Source organism: Phoca vitulina, unplaced genomic scaffold (assembly GCF_004348235.1).
Source record: "Phoca vitulina isolate PV1807 unplaced genomic scaffold, GSC_HSeal_1.0 scaffold5, whole genome shotgun sequence".
Taxonomy (NCBI): domain Eukaryota; kingdom Metazoa; phylum Chordata; class Mammalia; order Carnivora; family Phocidae; genus Phoca; species Phoca vitulina.
Window position 1 is genome coordinate 69,253,197 of NW_022589708.1, and position 20,467 is coordinate 69,273,663.

The 20,467-nt window shown below is 38.9% G+C and overlaps 1 protein-coding gene across 1 annotated transcript in view; it reads right to left on the reverse strand.

Annotated features, from left to right (window-relative positions):
- Positions 1-224: 224 nt before the first annotated feature.
- RXFP2 (relaxin family peptide receptor 2) overlaps positions 225-20,467 on the reverse strand; it is a 55,324-nt gene continuing 35,081 nt past the window's right edge. Inside the window, exons 10-18 of the mRNA XM_032402498.1 lie at positions 17,613-17,684; positions 16,043-16,114; positions 12,627-12,698; positions 12,448-12,519; positions 10,214-10,285; positions 7,392-7,621; positions 6,341-6,751; positions 3,143-3,361; positions 225-484 (exon numbers count right to left, since the gene is read on the reverse strand). Coding sequence (XP_032258389.1) covers positions 225-484; positions 3,143-3,361; positions 6,341-6,751; positions 7,392-7,621; positions 10,214-10,285; positions 12,448-12,519; positions 12,627-12,698; positions 16,043-16,114; positions 17,613-17,684 — 1,480 coding nt within the window. The remainder of the gene's footprint in view (positions 485-3,142; positions 3,362-6,340; positions 6,752-7,391; positions 7,622-10,213; positions 10,286-12,447; positions 12,520-12,626; positions 12,699-16,042; positions 16,115-17,612; positions 17,685-20,467) is intronic.

Below are 20,467 nucleotides of genomic sequence, written 5' to 3' on the forward strand. Positions count from 1 at the left end.
AACGTAAGGGTGAGAAGAACCCATAGGTACAGTTCTTGGCACGGTTGATAAATAGTACAGCTGCCATTGGATTGTGGTGCATGCCAGAAGTCATTCTGCTGTGCTCTCTGTGCAGAAAGGTTTGTTGTTGGTGGAGATGAAAAGCATTGCAGATGTCACCTTCCAAACGCTGTACTTTTCTTATAAGTAGTCCACTGAACAAGTCCAGGGATCTAAAACCATTACTAGGAAATTGGTTTCACTGTACCATCCCCAAGGGTTATTTTGTTCAAAACCCCAAGTTTAAGTGAAGAGGAGTCATCTGTCCACACAATGGATGTAGAGAGACTCTTTTTTTTAGTTTTGAAAATCGATTTCCTCCGATGTTTGTGCAGCAGCTGTTTCAACTTGTCCTTGAAAAAGCTGGTTGTGAGAGTGTAGAGGATTGGGTTCAAGGCACTGTTTACTGGAAGGAAAAAAATGACTATCCAGGAGGTGATTGTGCCTGGAGAGGGAAATGAAGTGTGGAAAATTTCATGAAGTGGAAATTTTAAACAACACAAATAACACATAACATTTTGTAGTCAATGCTATTTGGGGAGGACTACCTAGTTCGCTTAAGTTTCCTTTAACTTTTTAACTTTTAACTTTCACCTTATTGAAAATCTCTCTGTGGGAGGAGCATAGGAGCTATGAATCCAAGGTCCTACCATTCTGAATTTCAGGAACTACTTTGTAGTTTGTTGTGAGGTCAAATGAGAGGAAATATGTAAAAAACACTTCATAGATTTAAGTTGATATGTAATGTATTTTTCTTGTTTTTATTGCTTTTCTTGATAGAAAAGTAAAAAATGAGGAAATACTTCTTAATCAATAGATCAGTGTTCAGGAAATGTCTGGTCCAGGGTCAGATCTGACCTTGGTCTTAACTCCACTCCTGAAGGCCTTATTGCCCCGCCCCTGTATTCCAACCATCCTATCCAGAGTGGAGGCTGAAAATGTGAAGAGCAAATGAGAATACATCTTCCAACTTAATCAATCCTTTTGTGTGGAGCCTTACAGATACATTTAGAATATTAAGGGAAAGATGCCACAAAAAGTCCTTTGTGAGGAGAAATTTGTGATGGTAGTGTCCTTTCCAAATACATCATGCACTTGGTTAAGATGAAGTGTGTTTTCCCCTTTATGCACAGCCTGCTCTTAGGGTCAGACACTTAGCTACGTGACCATGGGCAAATCACCTAAGCTCCCTGGACCTCAACTACCCTATCTGTGAAAGGGGCTGATGATAACTTACTTGATCGAAGTCAGGGGGCTGGGTCAGAGTCGGCGGCTCTGCTGACGTCCCTCTTCAGCACTAATACCTGTGATTCCCTGACCCCACCACACTATGCTGCCTCTTCCCACATCTCCAAAAATGCAAAGAACTCTCAGCTCAGGTGAAGAGCTGAATCGTAAGGCCAGGGATACCTTCCCTGTCACTCTCCTTTGTCACCTTCTCTTTCCTCCCCACCCTCACAATTTTCTTATCCTTTAGATACCGTTACTTGTTCTTCTTTGCCCTGCTTTATTCCTTCCATCCTTTCTGTTTTCTTTTTCTTTTCTATTTTTCCTGACTGCTTATCTGACCTTTCTTCCTCTCTTTCCTCTCTCTTGTTATCTCTCCCTTCTCCTTTTTTCTGTTTGCCTTCCTCTTTTCCTATCCCATCTTCTCTTTCTTGTCCTTATTTATTTTTTTGAACTGGAAAGAATATGGAAGAAAAATATCTATATTTAGCATATCTTAGATTTATTAAAGTTTCATATTACTATGTTACTTGTATTTAATTTTTAAAAATTAAACAATATGGACAGTGCATGATTGAAAAAAAAAAAAAAAAAACCAAAGCAAAACAGAACAAAGTAAGTTGCTTTTTGTCTGTTATGTCCCCAAAGGAAATTGTGACCAGGAATGAGACTTCCTATTCAGTCTCAAGGTGACTCACTAATGTAAAGTCAGCAGGTGAGTTCTGAGAAAGGAAGGCTAGTGCTGGCTAACATTGAGATGCCCAGGAAGTTGTAGTAGACTGGATATTTCAGAATGGACAATTCATCTTTCCTCTTAATTAACTCTGGTCCTCACAGCCACCTGGCTCTCCCCAACCCCGAGTGATGGCACACACATTCTTATGGCCTCTGCTCTCCCCGCCTAGTGGAAGGTCCAAGTAGTCAGCCCCGATCTCTCTCTTGATCTGCACTTTCACACCTTGCATGGCTCCAGGGACACCTCTGCCTTGTGGTCAGGCTATATGGACAGGTTAAGGGGAAGCTGGGGATGCTGTGTGTCATTTTGCAGTGACGCATTTGACAAGGCCTCCCGTGACTCTGTGCACAAGCTGGATGGACATAAACTGTTACAACTGTTTGGTACTTAAACATTCATCACACTTTTATAAGTGCTTCTGAAGGGCCAACCCCCTGCATGAGCCTGGGGTGCCAAGATGAATAAGACACAATTCCTGCCCTGGATGGACTCCCCAAGTGGAAAGTCTAGTTCATTGAGAGTCAAGCCAAAGCCCTGGGTGGCCCCTGCATGGCTGTGATTTCTAGGTCCTAGAAAGGGATTCAAATGAAATCCTAACTCATGAAAGGTTTTTTCCTCTGGTTGAACTAGGGGTGTGGGTGGGAAACCTGGCCTTTTTGATGAAGCACTCGAACAGAACATCTCACACTCTGCAGAGTGGAGCCTCGTGTGACAACCACAGGGCAGGGACCAGGGGTGTGTGCCTCAGAATCACAAGGGGAACTTTTCCAAAATCCCCGTGTGTAGCCCTTTGCCCTTGTAGATTAAATCTAGAACCTGGGCATATATATTTTGATTTTTTTTGTGTACTCTTGGTTAAGAACCACTATCTAGCTCAGGTAGAAATGAGACACTAAGTCTTAGTTTTTTGTTCTTTTTTTTTTTCCAGCTCCTGTTTTCTTATCATTCTTGTCTGGATTGCACCACTCCCCAGTTTCTATCTTAGAATACAGATTATAAAATACTGAAGAAATTAATAACTGTTTGTACCAAAGTTGTAGGTATTTACAGAGAATTTACTATATGTCAGGCACTGTATTCTGTCCTCATCAGGGAGTGTAAGATGGCACAATGTACTTGGGAATAATAGAAGGGACTGACCTGGTATTTCCACCCGGAAGAGGGAGAGAATTTTAATTACAAATACAGGAATCCAGCAGATGGCATCAGAGAACACTATAAAAAAGAAACGATTTGCAACAGCCACCTCTCTTCCAATGTGATTCCTCACTTCCGAAGTCTGCAAGGCAGTTTTTTTAATGGAACAGAACATAATAGTATAGGAAAACACAATGATGAGAAAAGCCAGCAAGTTCACACCTGTTGGGAAAAGCACAGCTCTTAACATCTCAGGGGTAGAAATCAACAGTAAAAATATTGTGTTACATAGATGTTCATTATGGTGCCTCTTCTCATGCTGTACTACCAAGAAGCATTCTTTTGTGTAAGCCCAGTCACAATCAGCTAAAAACCTTGAATCTAAGGCTATAAGCTAACGGAATTGGGTTTGTCAGATCAAAAAGATATTTAAAATACACAAACCCTTTATGAAGAGTTACAGAGCTCTGAAATTCAGATCTAGGTGTATCGTCAGGTGAATTTTAGCTTTTTTAAAGTCAGAAAAATGCTATTTTCATTTCTTGCTCTTTGCAAATTCAAATCTTAAGGGATTACTGTAATCATACGTACATCTCAAAAAATAAACATGACCCCATTTCTTTATCTTATAAATATGAACAAGATAACCTTGGGATAGCAAGAAGATAATAGCCTCAGAAACATTATTTCTCATGGTTTTTTTTTTTTTTTTTTTTTTTGGTCCTAAGTAAAAATAATACATAGAACAAAAATCCATTTTTGTTTTTTTTCTCAGATAGCTTACAATAATTTAAACTAAAATTCAGAACCCTTTAGACTTGTTTTAGAAAAAAAAGAAATAAGAAAAAATAAAAAATTCAACTATATGGTTTATTATTTTAGGGTCAAATATGTTTAAACGATTCTCACTTAACATCATTATCTTATAATGTTGACTTCTTAGTCACTTTGTTATATTCTTTCTATAATAAAATTCCTAAGAGTAATGATCCTATTCTTCACTGTGAACATAAAATATGCTTACAATTTCAAAGTTGCTTAAAAAAATGTTCTTCTGAATCTAGACTATATGTAAGAGATGGGTGAGGTCTAGGGGAAAATTCTATAAATTCCCAGTGTTCTGTTGTTTTTATTCAAGGTATTTCACATTCTACAGAATCTCATAATAAAGTCATATGGTAGAATTTTATAAAATTGGTTTATGTTAGGCCTTTTGTCAGAAACTTCAGTTAAGAATAAAAGAAAATGACTGTTAAAGATGATCCTCTGGTGCAAATTATGAAAACAGACGTGAACGGACCAAAAGTGTGTGTTCTAAAAGCTCCATAGGGATGCGAGAGGTTAGCAATAGGGGATACTGGGTGAGGGGCATATGGAAACTGTACTAACCTTGCAACTTCTCTCTAAATCTAATTCCATTCTAAAATAAAGAATTCATTTAAAAACTGTGTATTCTTATACTCTTTAAAGAGAAGAAAGGGCTCTGGGACTCCTCTCATAGGTAAGCCAAGTGTATATAGATGATGATGAGATACGTGTGTGTGTGTGTGTGTTACTATCTGTCTATCTGGAGTATGTCACAGGTGCTAAACCCATTTTAGCCTATCCCACCCCCTTTAACTGTAAGGTCCAGCCACACCTAACTCCTTGGCCCTTCATCTGGACCTGTTCCTTGTCTATGGGCCTCTACATCTACTACGTCTTCTCCTGGAATAGACTTCACTTGGCTAATGCCTCCTTATCATTTGGGCCTGAGGGTTTGGACTCATTTCTATTGGAAAGCCTTCCCTGGTGCTCGGATTTGGGGCTCCTAGAACATCCAGTACTCCTTCTTTGTGGCATTTGTGAGTCTGTGATGTAAGAGTGTATTTACTTGTCTTTATCCCCCTTTCTGGTGGCAGGTCTGTGAGGGCTGATCTATTGTGTCTCCAGTACCCAAAATAGTGCCAGCCTATAGCAGGTGCTTAATAAATCCTTGATGAATCAGTGAATGTGCTGGTGTGTGTGTGTCTATGAAGTGCATCTATGCTAGGAACAGCTTACAATATCCATGAAAAAATAGCTATAGAACAGGGTAGTATGTAAAGACTATTATTAAAATGGTGCTAAGAAAGTGTATTTCTCAGGAGAAGAGAAGGAATAGATGAAGATCTGGGACAGGTTGTTAGAGTCATTTTGTTTTGCGTTTAAGTGATTAATTTACAATTGACCTCGGTAGTAGCAGGACGTCATTGAAGGTCTTGGAGGGGCAAACACAGTCTTTTTGATACTCAGGTAGTGAACAGGTTAATAGGAGAGGGAAAGCCTCCAAGGCCAGAGGACTAGTAAGGGCTAATGTAATAAACTCTTATTAATAAGCCCTTCAGGGTTGAGGTAGTGAGGTTTTAAATTAAGGTGGTAGTAGGTACAGACTGGAAGAAATAGAAGACAGAGGCATATTTTAATGAATAACTATTCAATGAAAAAGAAATGATGATAGAGCTTATTGACTACTTAGATGAGAGGAAAAGATGAGAAAGGGAAATTAAAATGATAATACTGCCCTAGTTAAAAAATGATGTGGAAGTCGTCTTAATTTTAAGCAGGAGGGATACTTATTAGACAATAACAAATGCTTTTTTCTAACCTTAAAGAGCTAAACTTCTCATTCACTTTTTTTAACAGAGAAAGTAGGATCTTTTCTAAAAAATTAGGGGGAATTAAGAAAACTGAAAAGCAAACAGTTTTATTAAGTACTCTTATGTTGTTGACTTTAGAGCTGCATTTACCAAAGGCAATAAACTTCCCTGGTATTTCCATTCCGGTAATCTCCTGCTAGTGAGTTTCCAGAATTTTATTATTATTATTTACTTAACTCATATCTAGATTGTAAAAACAAATGATTTCAGATAACTTGGTGGGGTCGCAGGTCAAGGCACTAAAACTAGAATTCCTCCAGCTCAGAGTCACGATGTGAAAATCAAAGGGTCTTACAGATAATAAAACATCATCCAGACAGTATGCTTTTGTTTCTCAAACTAAATCTCTATAATAAAAAGTTAAATAAAAACTCTAAATACTCAATAAGAACTTTTCTTTCAAAAAGGACACAGTCTGGAGTATAATCTTTTACTTTCTGAAGTGGACAAATACACATTTGCCGAAATTTCTGTTGTTTCTATCAGAATTACGTTGGTCCAGAAAATGAAACATATAATTTACCTAGGAAAATTCCAAGAGAATACCCTTTGCTTCCTCTATCTTCCGTTTGGTCATAATAGAGTGGGAAACATACGCCATTTTTTCCATAAAAGTTTCCAAAATAATCCTCATTCCAAAATGGAATCACAGCTATTAAAAATCCCACAATCCAGATGCCAGTGAGGATGACCGAGGTCTGCCCTTTTCCAGGACGAATGTTACTGAAGGGAAAGACAATGACCAGGAACTTCTCCAAAGTCAAGTACGTCAGCAGCAGGACAGAGACTTCGGTAGACAGCATGGCCAGGAACCCCATGAGACGACACTGTAAACTCTCCATCCACAGCAAAGCATACTTCTGATACTGCCCGCGGTATTTTATATCAAAAAAGCCAATGAAGAACAAATAAACACCCATCAGGCAGTCTGCACCTGTTAAAGAATTAATACAGTGTCTGTTGGTAGTTCCCAGCATCTCTGTTTTGGTTTTTTAATTAGGTCTTCCTCCTCCATCCTGTATTAAATGAACTAATATAAACACCGACAACAGTCTCTAAAGGACAACGGACTTCACGAAAGGTGTCCTAATTCTAAAGTACCACACTGGGTCTTTGTTTTATAATTTAAAAATAATGGTGGTGGTATGTGTGTGGGGGGGAAATTTGTGTGTGGGAAGCTAGTTTTTGAACAGCAAACAAATATCACTTGCATAGTTAATAAAGAAAATAATTTTCTTTGGGCTTGAGGAACACGGGTGCTATTGTAATTGAAGGTTTAACAGAGCTTAGTTTATAACCCAAAACCTGTCCTCCATAATCTGTCCATTGACTCATTGGCTCCCTGTTACCCCATTTCCAAGATATAACCCCACATGGTGGGTGCTGGATCACTGCAAATCTAATTTAGATGCAATCTAAAACAGAGAGTCAAAGAGAACAGTACTTCATTCTTAGAAAAAAAGCTGCCCAGCTCATATAATTTATATTAAGTGCCATTGTTGAAGGCCAATATGTATGTAGTGCACACGTCACAGAAGACATCCTAAATCCACTTAGATAGGAAACATACTTACAACAAAGGATTTTGATGGACGTAGCGTGAGTCGTGTTTTCAGCTTTAATGAAAGATCTCATGCCAATGACAAAAAGATTTCCAAAGCAGGTTATGAAAGCTATAACCCAGACAAATATTCTGAGGATATTGTTAGCCAAGAGGTCCTCAAATGAAGAAATGCCGTCAGTCAAGGGCATACATATGCGGACATGGGGAGCATAGGAGCAGTACCGAAAGTTTGTGAAATAACTAAATTCAAAGGGAAAAAAAGAGTCACTTCACAGCAATGACAGAAAAACTAGAGTTGCCGTCCTATATCAGAGCCGCTGCTCTGTCAGGTATGCAACTTCGCTAGGTCTGTTTATTTTTCGTTATAGTGATTATAGAATTCTTTATCAAATATTATGTTACTCTAGGCAGTGTGCTTCTTGGGAAGATGGAGAACCTGAAGGACATAGAAATTCTGTGCCTTGACTGAAACGAGTCAGGGGAGGACATGAGAATGTGAAGTCTCTAGGACTCCATTTTTCATCATCACGTTGAATTATTCTTTAGGGTATTATAAAAAGTAAATTGTCCTTGTTACACTGACCTGCAGCAAACATTCAGGGGCTTGGGTTTGGGATGGAAACTGAAAACATCCCTGTCTTGTACTTCGTTTTAATTATACTCACTTAACCAGCCTCCTTTTCCCTGACACTGGCGGGAAGGGAGGGTCTCAGAGACTAGGAAAACTCAGTCTCACGGGAGCTAGGAGAAGAAGCAGATTTCATACCAGGGCCTAAAAGGGCTTAAACAATTTCTAGAGGCAAATATAGGTTTGTTTGTGATCAATGTATTTTTGATCTAGGTGTGTGGAAGCTTGACGTGTTTGAATTGGGAGGTCATTTGGCTTATCGCCATTCCCCAAACCTGTGTATTTAGGCTCCCCCCCCCATTAAAACATATTCCATTTTTGTTTTCTTGTACCACCTCTTTTAGTTCATTTCTCTTTGTCTAATCCTTTTTTGCCATCTCCCCATTCGGTTTTGAGACTAGCCAGTTAAATCAAGCTTTACTCTGCCGCGGCCTCAAGGACCCTGTGATCGATTGGCTGCCCAGATCCACCTCACCTTCCCTTCATTGCTCGTTCCGTTCAGGCATATTGGCCTTCTTCCAATTCTCAAAGAAGCCAGGCTCACCCCTCTTCTTACTGCACTGCTTTTGCTGTTCCCTCTGCCAGGAAGATTCTTCCCCCTAGATATTGCCAGACCTGCCCCTCCCTCCATTCAGGTCTGCTCAGATGTCACTTCTCTCTTCTATGTGAACCATCTATCTCCTCTTTCTGTCCTTTTGTCTTGCTACACTTTTTTCCACAGTGTTTATTCACAGCTTATTTGTTCACTTTCTGTTTCCCCAAGCTAAATGGAAGCTCCATGGGGCAGACATTTCTCTCTCCTGTTTGTCCTGTGTTCTCAGATCTAGAACAGTGCCTGACACATGCGAAGTATTCAACAAATACTTCCTAGATGAGCACGTGAAAGATGGCTAATTTAGTGCTGGGCTTGTCAGGTAGGGAAATAGGGTGCAATCGCTGCCCTCAAGTAGCTGACAGTCGAGCTTCCGGAAATCATCTATGCAATTAAAGGAACTTGATGTATAATTCCCTTTTTATCTTCTCCTTGCCTGGAGTCCTTGGTACACACTTGACTTGACCTTTTAGTTCCTTTAAGATTCCATTATGTCCACTGTCTTCAGATGGACCCAGCTAAGGTCTCTTGGTCATTCAACCTTTCCTCCTGCTGTGACCATGGCACTGGTCGGCAGGTGGAAGGAGAGGGGGTTATGAGGTGGAAGTGTTTCAATAAATGGTGGACAAAGAGGTGAAGAGAAACGAGGTCACTTAGTAGGGAAGTAACTAAGTTAAAACATTTTCTGTTAATTATTAGCTGCTTCTTGACCTTATTTTAAGTGACAGCTTCTCCATCAAGTTCTAAAAAGGTTGAATTTCTCTAATCTAAAAGGACCTCACATTCTACCCTCAACAAGGAAAAGATAGCCTCATTAAATAAGTATCTACTGGTGCCACAGAAAGAGAAATGATGAAAACCATGTGGATATGCATCAAGTACTTGTCTTTTAGTAATCACACCTACTGCAGAGACTTAAACAAAATGTTCTCCCAAAAGAGCACCTTCACACCAACCATTTCATCCACTTGCTGCACCCAACTTGTAATCTTACACCGAATCCTCCCTATTGTTGTGGATAACAAGGGTTAATTTTTGAAATCATGAACACATTAGAGTACACAGTTGATAAAGAAATGAATCATGTCATAAACACATATATTAATATAACACAACTTACACAGTGCACTTTAGCCAAATATATTAAAGTGACATCAAAAACTACTATAAAGATTAATTACCTCCATTTTGTAGTGCACTTAGTAACAGTAACAACACCTGGAATTTATATAGCACCTTTCTTCCTAAGGGCTCAAATCTTAGAGCAGCCGACTGCTCATTCATGTGAGGTGAATTAATGTTTCCAGGTCTCCTGAGTACCATTTAGCCAGGGACTTCATCTTGTGTAATGTGTGGCATTCTGGTACCCTGATCTCTTATTGGGCCTCAATTGGATAAACAGCGTGTTTCCAGAGAGAAGTGTCATTCATGTCGGCACATCATAATATTGAACTCTATTTGAACAGGGACCAAAGGTGACAAAATTAAAAAGTTCTCAATAAAAAGACTTTTCTTGCATAAAAACACATTGCAGTGATACATTAGACAGTTTATACTAGAACATCGGCAATATTTCGCCATGCTTACTTCTCCATTTTTCATACATACATACATGTGGGAAAGATTCATCATGGGTTGAAACATCCGTGTGTTTATATTTGGAATCTCTATCCTTTCCAGGTCTCTGGAAAATATGCACAATAGGTTTCATGTTTTCAGGGCTTAATTTTTTAATAATTGCATTTTTTGTCATATCCTAGATACCATGCTTCAAAGTCTTGTTACCAGTTCAAATTAGGATGAAAATTTTACAGTAAACTATTTTAGGAGATTGCCATTTCTATTTATGACTTTTGTAAGTTGGAGCTGATTTTGTCACTTCATATGCTGAATTACATTCTAATAGAACATCCTCATGCATTTCTTTGATTTAAAAATGGCAGTGGTGATTTGTGTGATCATGAAATTGGCTGCCTAGTTTGATTTTATAGACCACGTCATGTGAGCTTTAGAGGGTTTCAGACAGGAACTGATATTTCCAACCTGAGAACATCACTGAATTAAGTTTTGTGAGAACCTGGATTCAAATACAGTCGTTTCTTCCAGGCCTATGCATCTTTAGGGTGGAAAACCATGGAAGCAGTAAGCAAGGCTTCAATTCAGGACAAGTGTTCCTAAGACAGTACTGGGAAGCATAACGCCTTTCCTTCCTCCAGACCCCATGAGATGTCCTCAGAGGGCTCCAGTGGGAACCGCTATATTCCTCATTTATCCAGAAGCTTCTTCAAATACAGATTCTTTGAAGACTCTTTAGGAGGGCATGAATTAAGGGAGTCTGCCATGTTCTCAGGAAACAGATGGAGAGAGGAAAATCTAAAAAGACAGAAGCCTTTTACTTTTAAGGTTTATTTTGAAAGATGTTTGATTCTCACTCAGTTTCTTTTTGACTGATCTGAATAAGGATTTCTTGACATGGTTCTGAGTTTTCACCCATCCACTGAGTCTTTCACAGAACTGCCTTGTTCTTAGGCAGTCAGAAATGAAACCTAGTGGAGCAATTATACTCCAGAATTGTCCCAGGGCCTCTGATGCAGGAAACTCTTGAGTCCTTTTTAAAGGATTTGTTTCCCTCTTTCTTTTGCTCTCTGGCTTTCTCCTGGGCTTATCACAGTTTTAGCTCTACATGGATTGTGTGTGATTATTTGATTAATAGCTGATAGTTTCCAAAAGGGCAGGGGTCACTATATCTTGGGTACCTAAGACAATGCTATGAATAAATTGGCGGCCAGCAAATGTTTGTAAAATAAATGTGTAAATGAATCTTAAAAAAAAAAAGGATTGAGACAATAAAGAAAATAAAGAAAAGTGTTGGGTAAATAGTTTCTAATTTGACTTTTAGAAAGGCATGATGTGGTAGCATGATATTTTGACTTTTAGGATTCAGTGTGTAGTAAGTGAAAAATCATTTTGTTCACATCCTAAGGTCTATTATTATATGAAAAAACAATATATTACATATATGTATAACACACACACACACACATCTTTGTTTTTTTATATTCTCGCTTCTTAAGAACAGGAACCAAGTCTTTTTCATCAGTGGATGCTCACTAATACCTGTTGAAAGAGAACTTAATCTGGAATTAATTTCCAAAAGAAAACTATTCAGCAAGAGGAAAAAGTGATATTAAGGATTAATCTTTGGAATTAAATGAACAAAAGCTTAAGGCTGAGATCACATAATATGTATGCCCTCCGTGTAAAAACAAACAACAAACTTGAACCAACAATGGTTATTCCTGGGAAAGGAATGAGGAAGTTCAGAGAAAAACTGGCAGAGTTCTTGACTCTATTTAAACCTCATATATTTGAAATTTTAAAATACTAAACAACATTAAGTGCCTGAATGTTCATATTGGTGAGATAATTTTTTTCTTTACTGAGAGAAATATAAAAAGCATGCACCGTAGACCAATATCATGTAGACTGTTGTAGCAAAGGGGAAAGGAAAAAGCAAGCAAGTCTTACATAATTTGTTTTTTACCAACTGTTCAGTAACCAAACTACTGAAAATTTAATTCTTTGCGAAGATTGCAGGATGAGATTTTTCCATGTGAATCTGGTATACGTAGCTTCAAACACAGAAATGTTTTTTACAACATATTGAATGGTTTTGCTGTCATTCAGTACATACTTGATGGTAACAATGATATTCACAACTGTCTGATGATGCATGCTCAAATAAAAACCCCTCTGTGTAGCAAATACCCATTTAAAAATAAATGTGGTTCTGAGTAAAGTACATCCACTAAAATGATAATCAACATACTGTTATATTTCACTTACAGAGACTGAAGTTGTTTAAGACTTTCAAACTGGTTCTTGTGGAGATACAAAAGAGGATTGGACGACAGATTCCTTTTGTACCATTAGAAAGAGGGAGGAAAGAAGCATCAGGATGTTATTATTTTGGAAGCTCGAGATGTTGCCATTTAAATCTGCTGATGGTGGGAAGAAGAACTTACAGTTTTTGTAGAAGCTTCAGGTCTTTAAAAATGTGGGGTGGTAGCTCCATTATCATATTGCTAGACAGGTCCCTGTTGATGACAGTGAAAACCCGACACAATTATATAGGAAATAAATGACATGGTTATTACTCCTCACAATTATCATCATCCCATTGGACATAACAGAAAATATGATCCAATTTAACCAACCTGATAACTTGTTACAAAACAAGGCTGTGTGAGTCAGCCAAATGGATGTGTTTTCCATCACTTTCAGACGTGTGATATTTTGCTCATCCAGTTCCTGTCCGGAATTTCCTCTCAGTCTCTCTCCAACACATTCCCAACCTGGCTTCAATGTCTACTTTGATTAATTTCCTCTGGTTCAGGTACTCTCTGTACATTTCGATCATTCATTATTTCTGTGATTCTTATTTGGTTCAAGTATATGATACCTTGTTTATCCAACTGTATTACAGGCTTTCTGAGGCCAAGACCTATGTCTTCTACTTACTCTTGCTTTCCAGCTAGGACAGTATTGGCCACATATTATCTGCCCAGATAATCTTGAATGGATGAATTTGCACATTTTAAATCTATTTTGATATGGTACTATTTTTTAAAAGAAATTAAAAATTTAGAATGAAATATAATAGGACTGTCCAATCCATGAAGAATCATAGGGAAATGCTTCTACAGAATATATAAAAGGATTTGCTTGGGTCAGAAGGAATCAGGGCTCTTCAAGAGTCCAAAATATCCTTCTAAAGGGAAGATGTTCAAAAGTGAAACAGACATGCAATTGCTTAAAACTCAAACAAAAGATCTTATCTATTTTTGATGCTTTGGAGCTGCTGATGGGTATGTGGGAGTTACAAATAACTAAGACTTAAGTCTTTTTCTAAAGAAGCTTACAATTAGAATAAACAACTAGATTATAAAACAAGGAAGGAATGAAGCAAATGCTATTATAGATGTACTGACTAAATAAAGAGGAAGGAGTTGGAAATCAGGAACTGTTTGAACAAAGCTTTATGATTTTCATAGGTAGTATAAAAGAAGAACAGCTTTTCAGGTGAGAGTTAAGCAGGATCAGTGAAACAGAAACTTGAGATTCAATGACATCTTCTGGAATTGGCAAATGGTCCAGCGAGGGTGGAGGATGAAAAGCATGGGGAGATGTAGAGGAAGTGAGTCTGGAAATGAGCATGGAGACAAAATGGAAGGGCCATGAATACATTCCAAGGCAGAACTTCCCAGGGCATAGTCCAGGCATTAGAACCAAAGAGGATTCTTATAAAAAGAGCACATTCCTCGTGCCCACTCCAGAACTATCTCTTCAGAATCTCTGGGAGGGAGCCTAGTAACATGCATTTTAATCCAGTATCCCTTGTGATTCTTCTGAACATTAACATTGAAATCTGGCAACAAGGAGTGAGAGTATGAAGCAGGACAGGGGCATACTATGCTCTGGTTCATGGGATGATAGTTCTGTCGGAAGCATGAAAAGTCGGAGAGTCAAACGATGGAGACCAGGCAGGAGGCTTTGACCCTGTACCATGTGAAAGCTGATGAGGGCTTAAGGGGGTCATGGGCAGGTCTCACCATCTGGTAGGACATGAAGTGTAAGGAGGGTTGAAGGGAAAGGAAGAGGCTTCGAGCCTGGCTGCCAGGAAGGATGCCGATAGCCCTATGATGGTAAGTTCAGGGAAAGAAGCTGGCAGGAGGGTAAGGGTTATCTATAAATTAATTGTAACAGATTACTTTTGAGATGCTATCATGATATCCAAGTGTAGTTGTTCTGCCAGGTGGCAATTCTGATCTGGGGCTGCAGGTAAGAAGAGGACACCCAGGTCTAGTGTAGAAGGAAAGCCACGAGCTTGCATGGGTCAGAGTGAGCATGACAACAGAGCAAGATGATGATGTCTTGTGCAGCTAGAAAACATCCTGTTAAGTGTTATGTTGAAAAACAAAGTACAGCCTTTTGGAAGAAAGGACTTTAGTGGCCTCACCTAAATGTGCTTATTCCTCTCCAGCACGGTTTGTTGTCATGAAGGCATAGTAAAATTATCTAACATTTTTGTAAATTCAGGAAGTAAAAATGCCTTGTTCAAGTTAATTCTATAAACTTCTGAATTTCTTTTTTCATTTACTGATGAACAGTGGATTGGAATAGATTATTGGTGATGTTTTAAAAAACAAGCTAATATCTCTTAATCAGACTCTTTTTTTGGGGGGTGGGAATGTGTGTGGCTCTGCCTAAGTGTAGGATAAAAAGAGGATTAGAATATTTTTCAAAATGTGGACTCCGTACCACTGTTTCCTTAAGTTTGCACCTAAAACATGCTCCTGTGTGTCCTGGGCTGCTCACTTTCTCTATCCTATAACCCAAGTCCCTATCAACCCTCTAAAGTCTCATCAGGAATGCCCTTGTGAAGAATAAGTGAGCGATTCTGAGGGAGCTGCTTTTCACTTTTTGCCATAAAATGACAATATTTTTAGTTGTAATGGAGTGTCTTGCCCATACTAGGCACTTAGTAAATATAGGTGGATTTAGTTTGTGATACTTATAAATTCTTTTGAATTATCTTGATTATTCGTGAATTAGTTTTCAAATTACTCTTCCTGAGTTATTTTCCCCAGTACTTCCTGGATTTCTAAACGAGGCATAAAGAACGGGGGAGAGGTTAATTAAGAAATTAATTTCCATTTTTAGGCTTCAGATCAGGAGGAGGAGTTCTATACCCAAGTCACCCCCTTTGTAATGTAACAGACTTAGTTTTAACTTCCAGTGATACACAGTTATGGGGGTAGCAATGAATGAATAGCAAGACAGATGTTTTTAAAAGTTTTAGTTCCACAAAACATATATTTGAACAGAAAAAGTTACATGAGCTCTCTGAATATTTTTCAACAAACCTGATCATTCTAGACATTTGTATTTGCTTCATCTGCTCTGGAAGTCGTAATTTCTCCAGCGATAATAAGCATCTTTGTTCCTTTGTTCAGTCATGATTAATATGATTTCAGTCAGTCATTCATTTAGCAAGCATTTATTGAGAATTAACTATACTCCAGCCATTAGAGATAATAATCCTTGAGTTTAAGGAGCTCTGGAAAACTCATTTGCTCCAAAACACACACACACACACATACACACATACATACACACACACACACACACACACACACACAGGAAATCACCCAAAGAAAATAGGGAGAGAAATTAGAGTAGGCTAAATCCATATTAAGCCCACTGTTTGATTTTAATATGCTTTTGGCTTTAGGATAATGTTGGTTCTCTTAATTGATTTTGAATATCCAGGAGTCTGCAGAATTTGATTGCCACTAGGGAAAAAGCAGCCTCCCTAGTCACTTAAATTTATAATCTTGGAAGAAGCAATCCTATTTTCCTAGTAGACAATGCTACTTACAGTTCTCCTAAATTTTTTAATGAAGAAAATGTCTTCTCTGGAACAAAATCAATTTGATTTCTAGGCAGAAACCTGTAAGACATGGTGAGAGTCAGCACTGTTGGTTTGTGTCTACTGTAAGAACCAGTTCTCATTGGGAGATGCCACTGATCCGGGGGTAATTCCATAAGGCCTCCTTTGAAATCTCAAAGTAAGGTGTGTTCTGGTGTGGAACGTAAAGCAGGTATTTCTCACCAAGGATATCCACGTGTTCTCTCTAGGAAATGCTGCCATAGGTAATTTGAGGTGCTGAGTGTGGTCTATGAAGCTGCGTTTTGTTTGGAATCTGATTATTTCAGAAAGTGTTCATTTCCCAATATGCACACACGGATGTCAAATTTGGAACCTGTTAATTAATTAGAGTAGGCTTTGAGAGGATCCGTTAATTAATTAGAATAGGCTTTGAGAGAGAGGATCCTTGTGTAAGGCACATTCCTTAGGAAAAGGCCGGAAAGAACAAAGCTTAAACCAACCCCATAGCAGTTTCTGGGGCCACAAATGGATTTTAAATTGGGTGGTTTTACATTTCCTTTGTCTAGAAATGGAATTCTCCAAGATATACAGTAAAAAGAGGGGGTCTGCCGCTAACTGCCTTACAGAGGTGTTAACAAATGAGATCATGAGTGTGACAGTGATTCAAAAGCTACATGGGGCTATAAAACAGAAGGTGTCAATGGAATTTGTTTAGTTTACCAGTGTTCTCTGTACCAGTGTTCTCTGTCATTATCTATGAGAAAAGGAATAAACTCTTTGGATCTGCTGAGTGGGATAGCCCCTCTTTTCTCATTAAATATGCTAGTCTGCAATCTGATTGATGGATACGTAGCCTGGCAATAACCTTATCTCTTAGTTTGTTGAAAAACAATGGTTAGACGACTACAAATGAATATACTCCAATTTTTCTTTTCCAACCACCTGTGCAACTATCAAACATTACTGCTTACTGCATGTGGAAAACTATGGTTAAAACCAAAGCAAAATTCTTGTGTTTTTACCAGGGCAAATATGCCATAGCTGATCCATGTGCATACCACCCCCCACACCCTTTGAAAAACGTAATCATCAATCAGAATCACCAGTCAGAATCTTTGGCAAACCAGAAGACATCAGATATTCTTCCCTTAAGAATAAAATTATTATTTTTTTCTTTAGAGAGAAAGAAGAGACATCAAGGGATAACTGTTCACTGGCAGTAACAGCTAATTGTTGTAGAGCTAACCATTTGCGCACACATTATCTCATTTCCTGAGTGATCACAGGGTTAGAGGCCAGCTCAGCTGAGAGGATGCATGGAAATGCTGATTGCCCTCAGCAAGAAGCAGAGCTGCTGGAGATCTAGAGGCTGGGCAGCTACATTGAAGCCTGGGACCCACCATCAAAACTGATAAATCTATGTGTGCATTTTCTAGGACTGCAGTTTCAGACCAAGGCTGTAAACAAAACACTACTTTAAAATTCCTTGTCAGTATTTTCTTTTGACTTCCAAATCTACTGGGTTTCCCCTCTTTACTGATTTCCATTGTATACTTACAGCACCGTGAGTGAATTGCATGACAGAAAGGTGGAATTCCTAAGATGTTTTATCCCGTTGCCTTCCAAATCCCTAAAAGGCATGGAGGAGAAATATTTTTAATGTTTTTGCACAAATCACAGGTCTACAGGCACTTTTTGTTGATATAACAGTTCTGAACTTTATTTTTTCCTCATTCCAATTTTTATGCTTTCTTCCTAATTATTGTAGGGTTAATAATATAATTAATATTATGCTTCTTTTCCCCTTCCAATTAATATTCAACTTAATAAAATTGAGGGAAAGGGCAGCCCAATATTTCATGAGTGTCTCTCTGTGCTAGATACCATGCTATTAATTATCATTATATTGCCACCATCATAGTGGTAACTACCATTTATTAGACTTTTATGGTGTCAGGTACTCTTCTGAGTGCATAACAGCATTCCTGCAAAGTTGGTATTATTTCTCCCCCTCCTCCCCACCCATTTAACATATTAGTAATGTGAGGCTCTTGGGAATTCACTTAATTTCTGGTCACACAGCTGGTAAATAGTAGAATTGACCTCCTAACCCAGATCTGTCTGTATCTAAAGCCTAGACACTAAACCATGGCATCATAGATTCTTATATTCTCACATTCCACTGACATCACATAGATACTTTCATCTCTATTTTGCTAAAGGAGAAACCCAAGCAAATTTATCTTCCAGATACTGAACACCAGAGTCAGGATATGTATCCATTTGCATGATGGAAAGTGACTACTCTTTCTTTTATTTTGTTTTTGTTTTTTGTTTGTTTTTGGTGCTGAAACCCAGAAACGAAATGACCGCTCTCTCCACCATGCCTCTGAGATCCTGCCGCTGGGTGTATCCCTGCTCCAGTGTGGCTGGGACAGCCCTTCACGTCACCTGGGGACTTCTTAGAAATGCAGACTCTCGGGCTCCACCCCAGTCTTTAGGACTGAGGTCTTTTTTTTTTAATTCCACTATAGTTAACATACAGTATTATATTAGTTTCAGGTGTGCAATATAGTGATTCAACACTTCCATATAACACCTGGTGCTCATCACAAGTGCCCTCCTTCATCCCCATCACCTAGTTTCCCCATCCCCCCACCAAGCCACTCTCTGGTAACCATCAGTTTGTTCTCAATAGTTAAGAGTCTGCTTCTTGGCTTCTCTTTCTCTCTCTCTTTTTCCTTGGCTCATTTGTTTTGTTTCTTAAATTGTACCTGTGAGTGAGATCATACGGTATTTTTCCTTCTCTGACTGATTTATCTCACTTAGCATGATATTCCATCCACGTCATTGCAAAGGAACTGCGGTCTTAACTAGTCCTCATGTTGTTTGCGATGCGTGCTGACACTGGAGAAGCACCGGCGGAATGATTACATCCTGCTGGTGATCCCTTATGGCAGCGGCATCCCACCATCAGGGAACCCCCCTTGGGAGCACTCTGACATTACCACTCCTAGCAGCGCCAAGGAATGAGACAGAGGCAACTTTCCTGCCGAGTCTCCTAACTTCTTTTTATAGTCTGCTTCCTATAATCCTCCATATATATGACAATAGCTATTTTGCTGCTTCTGAACATTTCTCACATTAACACTAAAATCACCAATCCTTTTGTCATTCCCTTTTAAGTTTCATTTTATAGCCATCCAGGTGGTCTTGTAGGAACTCGATATTTTTTTCAGCCTTAAAATACTGTGATTAAAATAATAAACACTATACTCTCTTAAAGGTCCAAATATGGGGCGCCTGGGTGGCTCAGTCTTTAAGTGTCTGCCTTCGGCTCAGGTCATGATCCCAGGGTCCTGGGATCGAGCCCCACATCGGGCTCCCTGCTCGGCGGGAAGCCTGCTTTTCCCCCTCCCACTCTCCCTGCTTGTGTTCCTGCTCTCGCTATCTCTCTCTCTGTGAAATAAATAAATAAATAAATAATTTTTTTAAGATCCAGATATTGTAAAATGGAATGGGAATAAATGTTTTTACATTTCACAGGTATAACAGTAAAGAGTTGAGAGCATAGCCCTACTGATGGCAAGTGATGGAGGAAAAGCCTGGCCAGGGCAGTTTTTTTTGCCTTATGGGGTTTTTTCGGGTCTGACCTCTCAGTTCTCTGCCCTCTTGGTTTAAAGGCCCTTTTCCATGTGCAATCAGACTATCTTACTAACAACATATTTTCACTGGATGTCTACATTTTTCCCTAGTGTTTGAAGGAGCCTTGAGTGACCATGAGTATGCCAGAACCCAGGGTTTTGACAATGGTTCCCGATCTCCTCTTGGTTGCTGATATCCATTTTGGGGAACAGGCCTGGGCCCTGATCTTTTTCTGCTACTTTCACCCTTTCCTGTTTGCTTCTATTGTGCAGATGTGCTCATGTGTTTTCTAAGTTGTTTTTTCTCACCTATTCTTAACAAGTTTTATTCTCATGTTCAGACCATTATTTCCCTTTCGGCAGTGGCACATCTACGTAAGACCTCTATTGCCTTAAAAGTATTGTGGTAACAGGTATATAAATAAATAAATAAATAAATAAATAAATAAATGTATGTCAGTAAATAAACACAAGGGCACCTAATAGTTGTAACAAGTAATTGTAAGGCTAGCTCAGAAAGGATCAAAAGCTGAGACACTACAGTTTTATCATCTTATGAGTATTGAGTCCCCTGATTTAACAATGAGGAGAGTTCCAGGGGACAGTACAATCAGCATTTCACAGGGCAAGAGATGTCTGCGTGGGACAATACAGCCTGTCTCAGGAGACCGTGAAGATGAAGGTGGCAGGAATGGGGAGTAGTGGTAGTGAAGCCATGAAGTAAACCAACTAAATGTTTTAAACAAGTATTGGTTCAAAGTTAACAAGG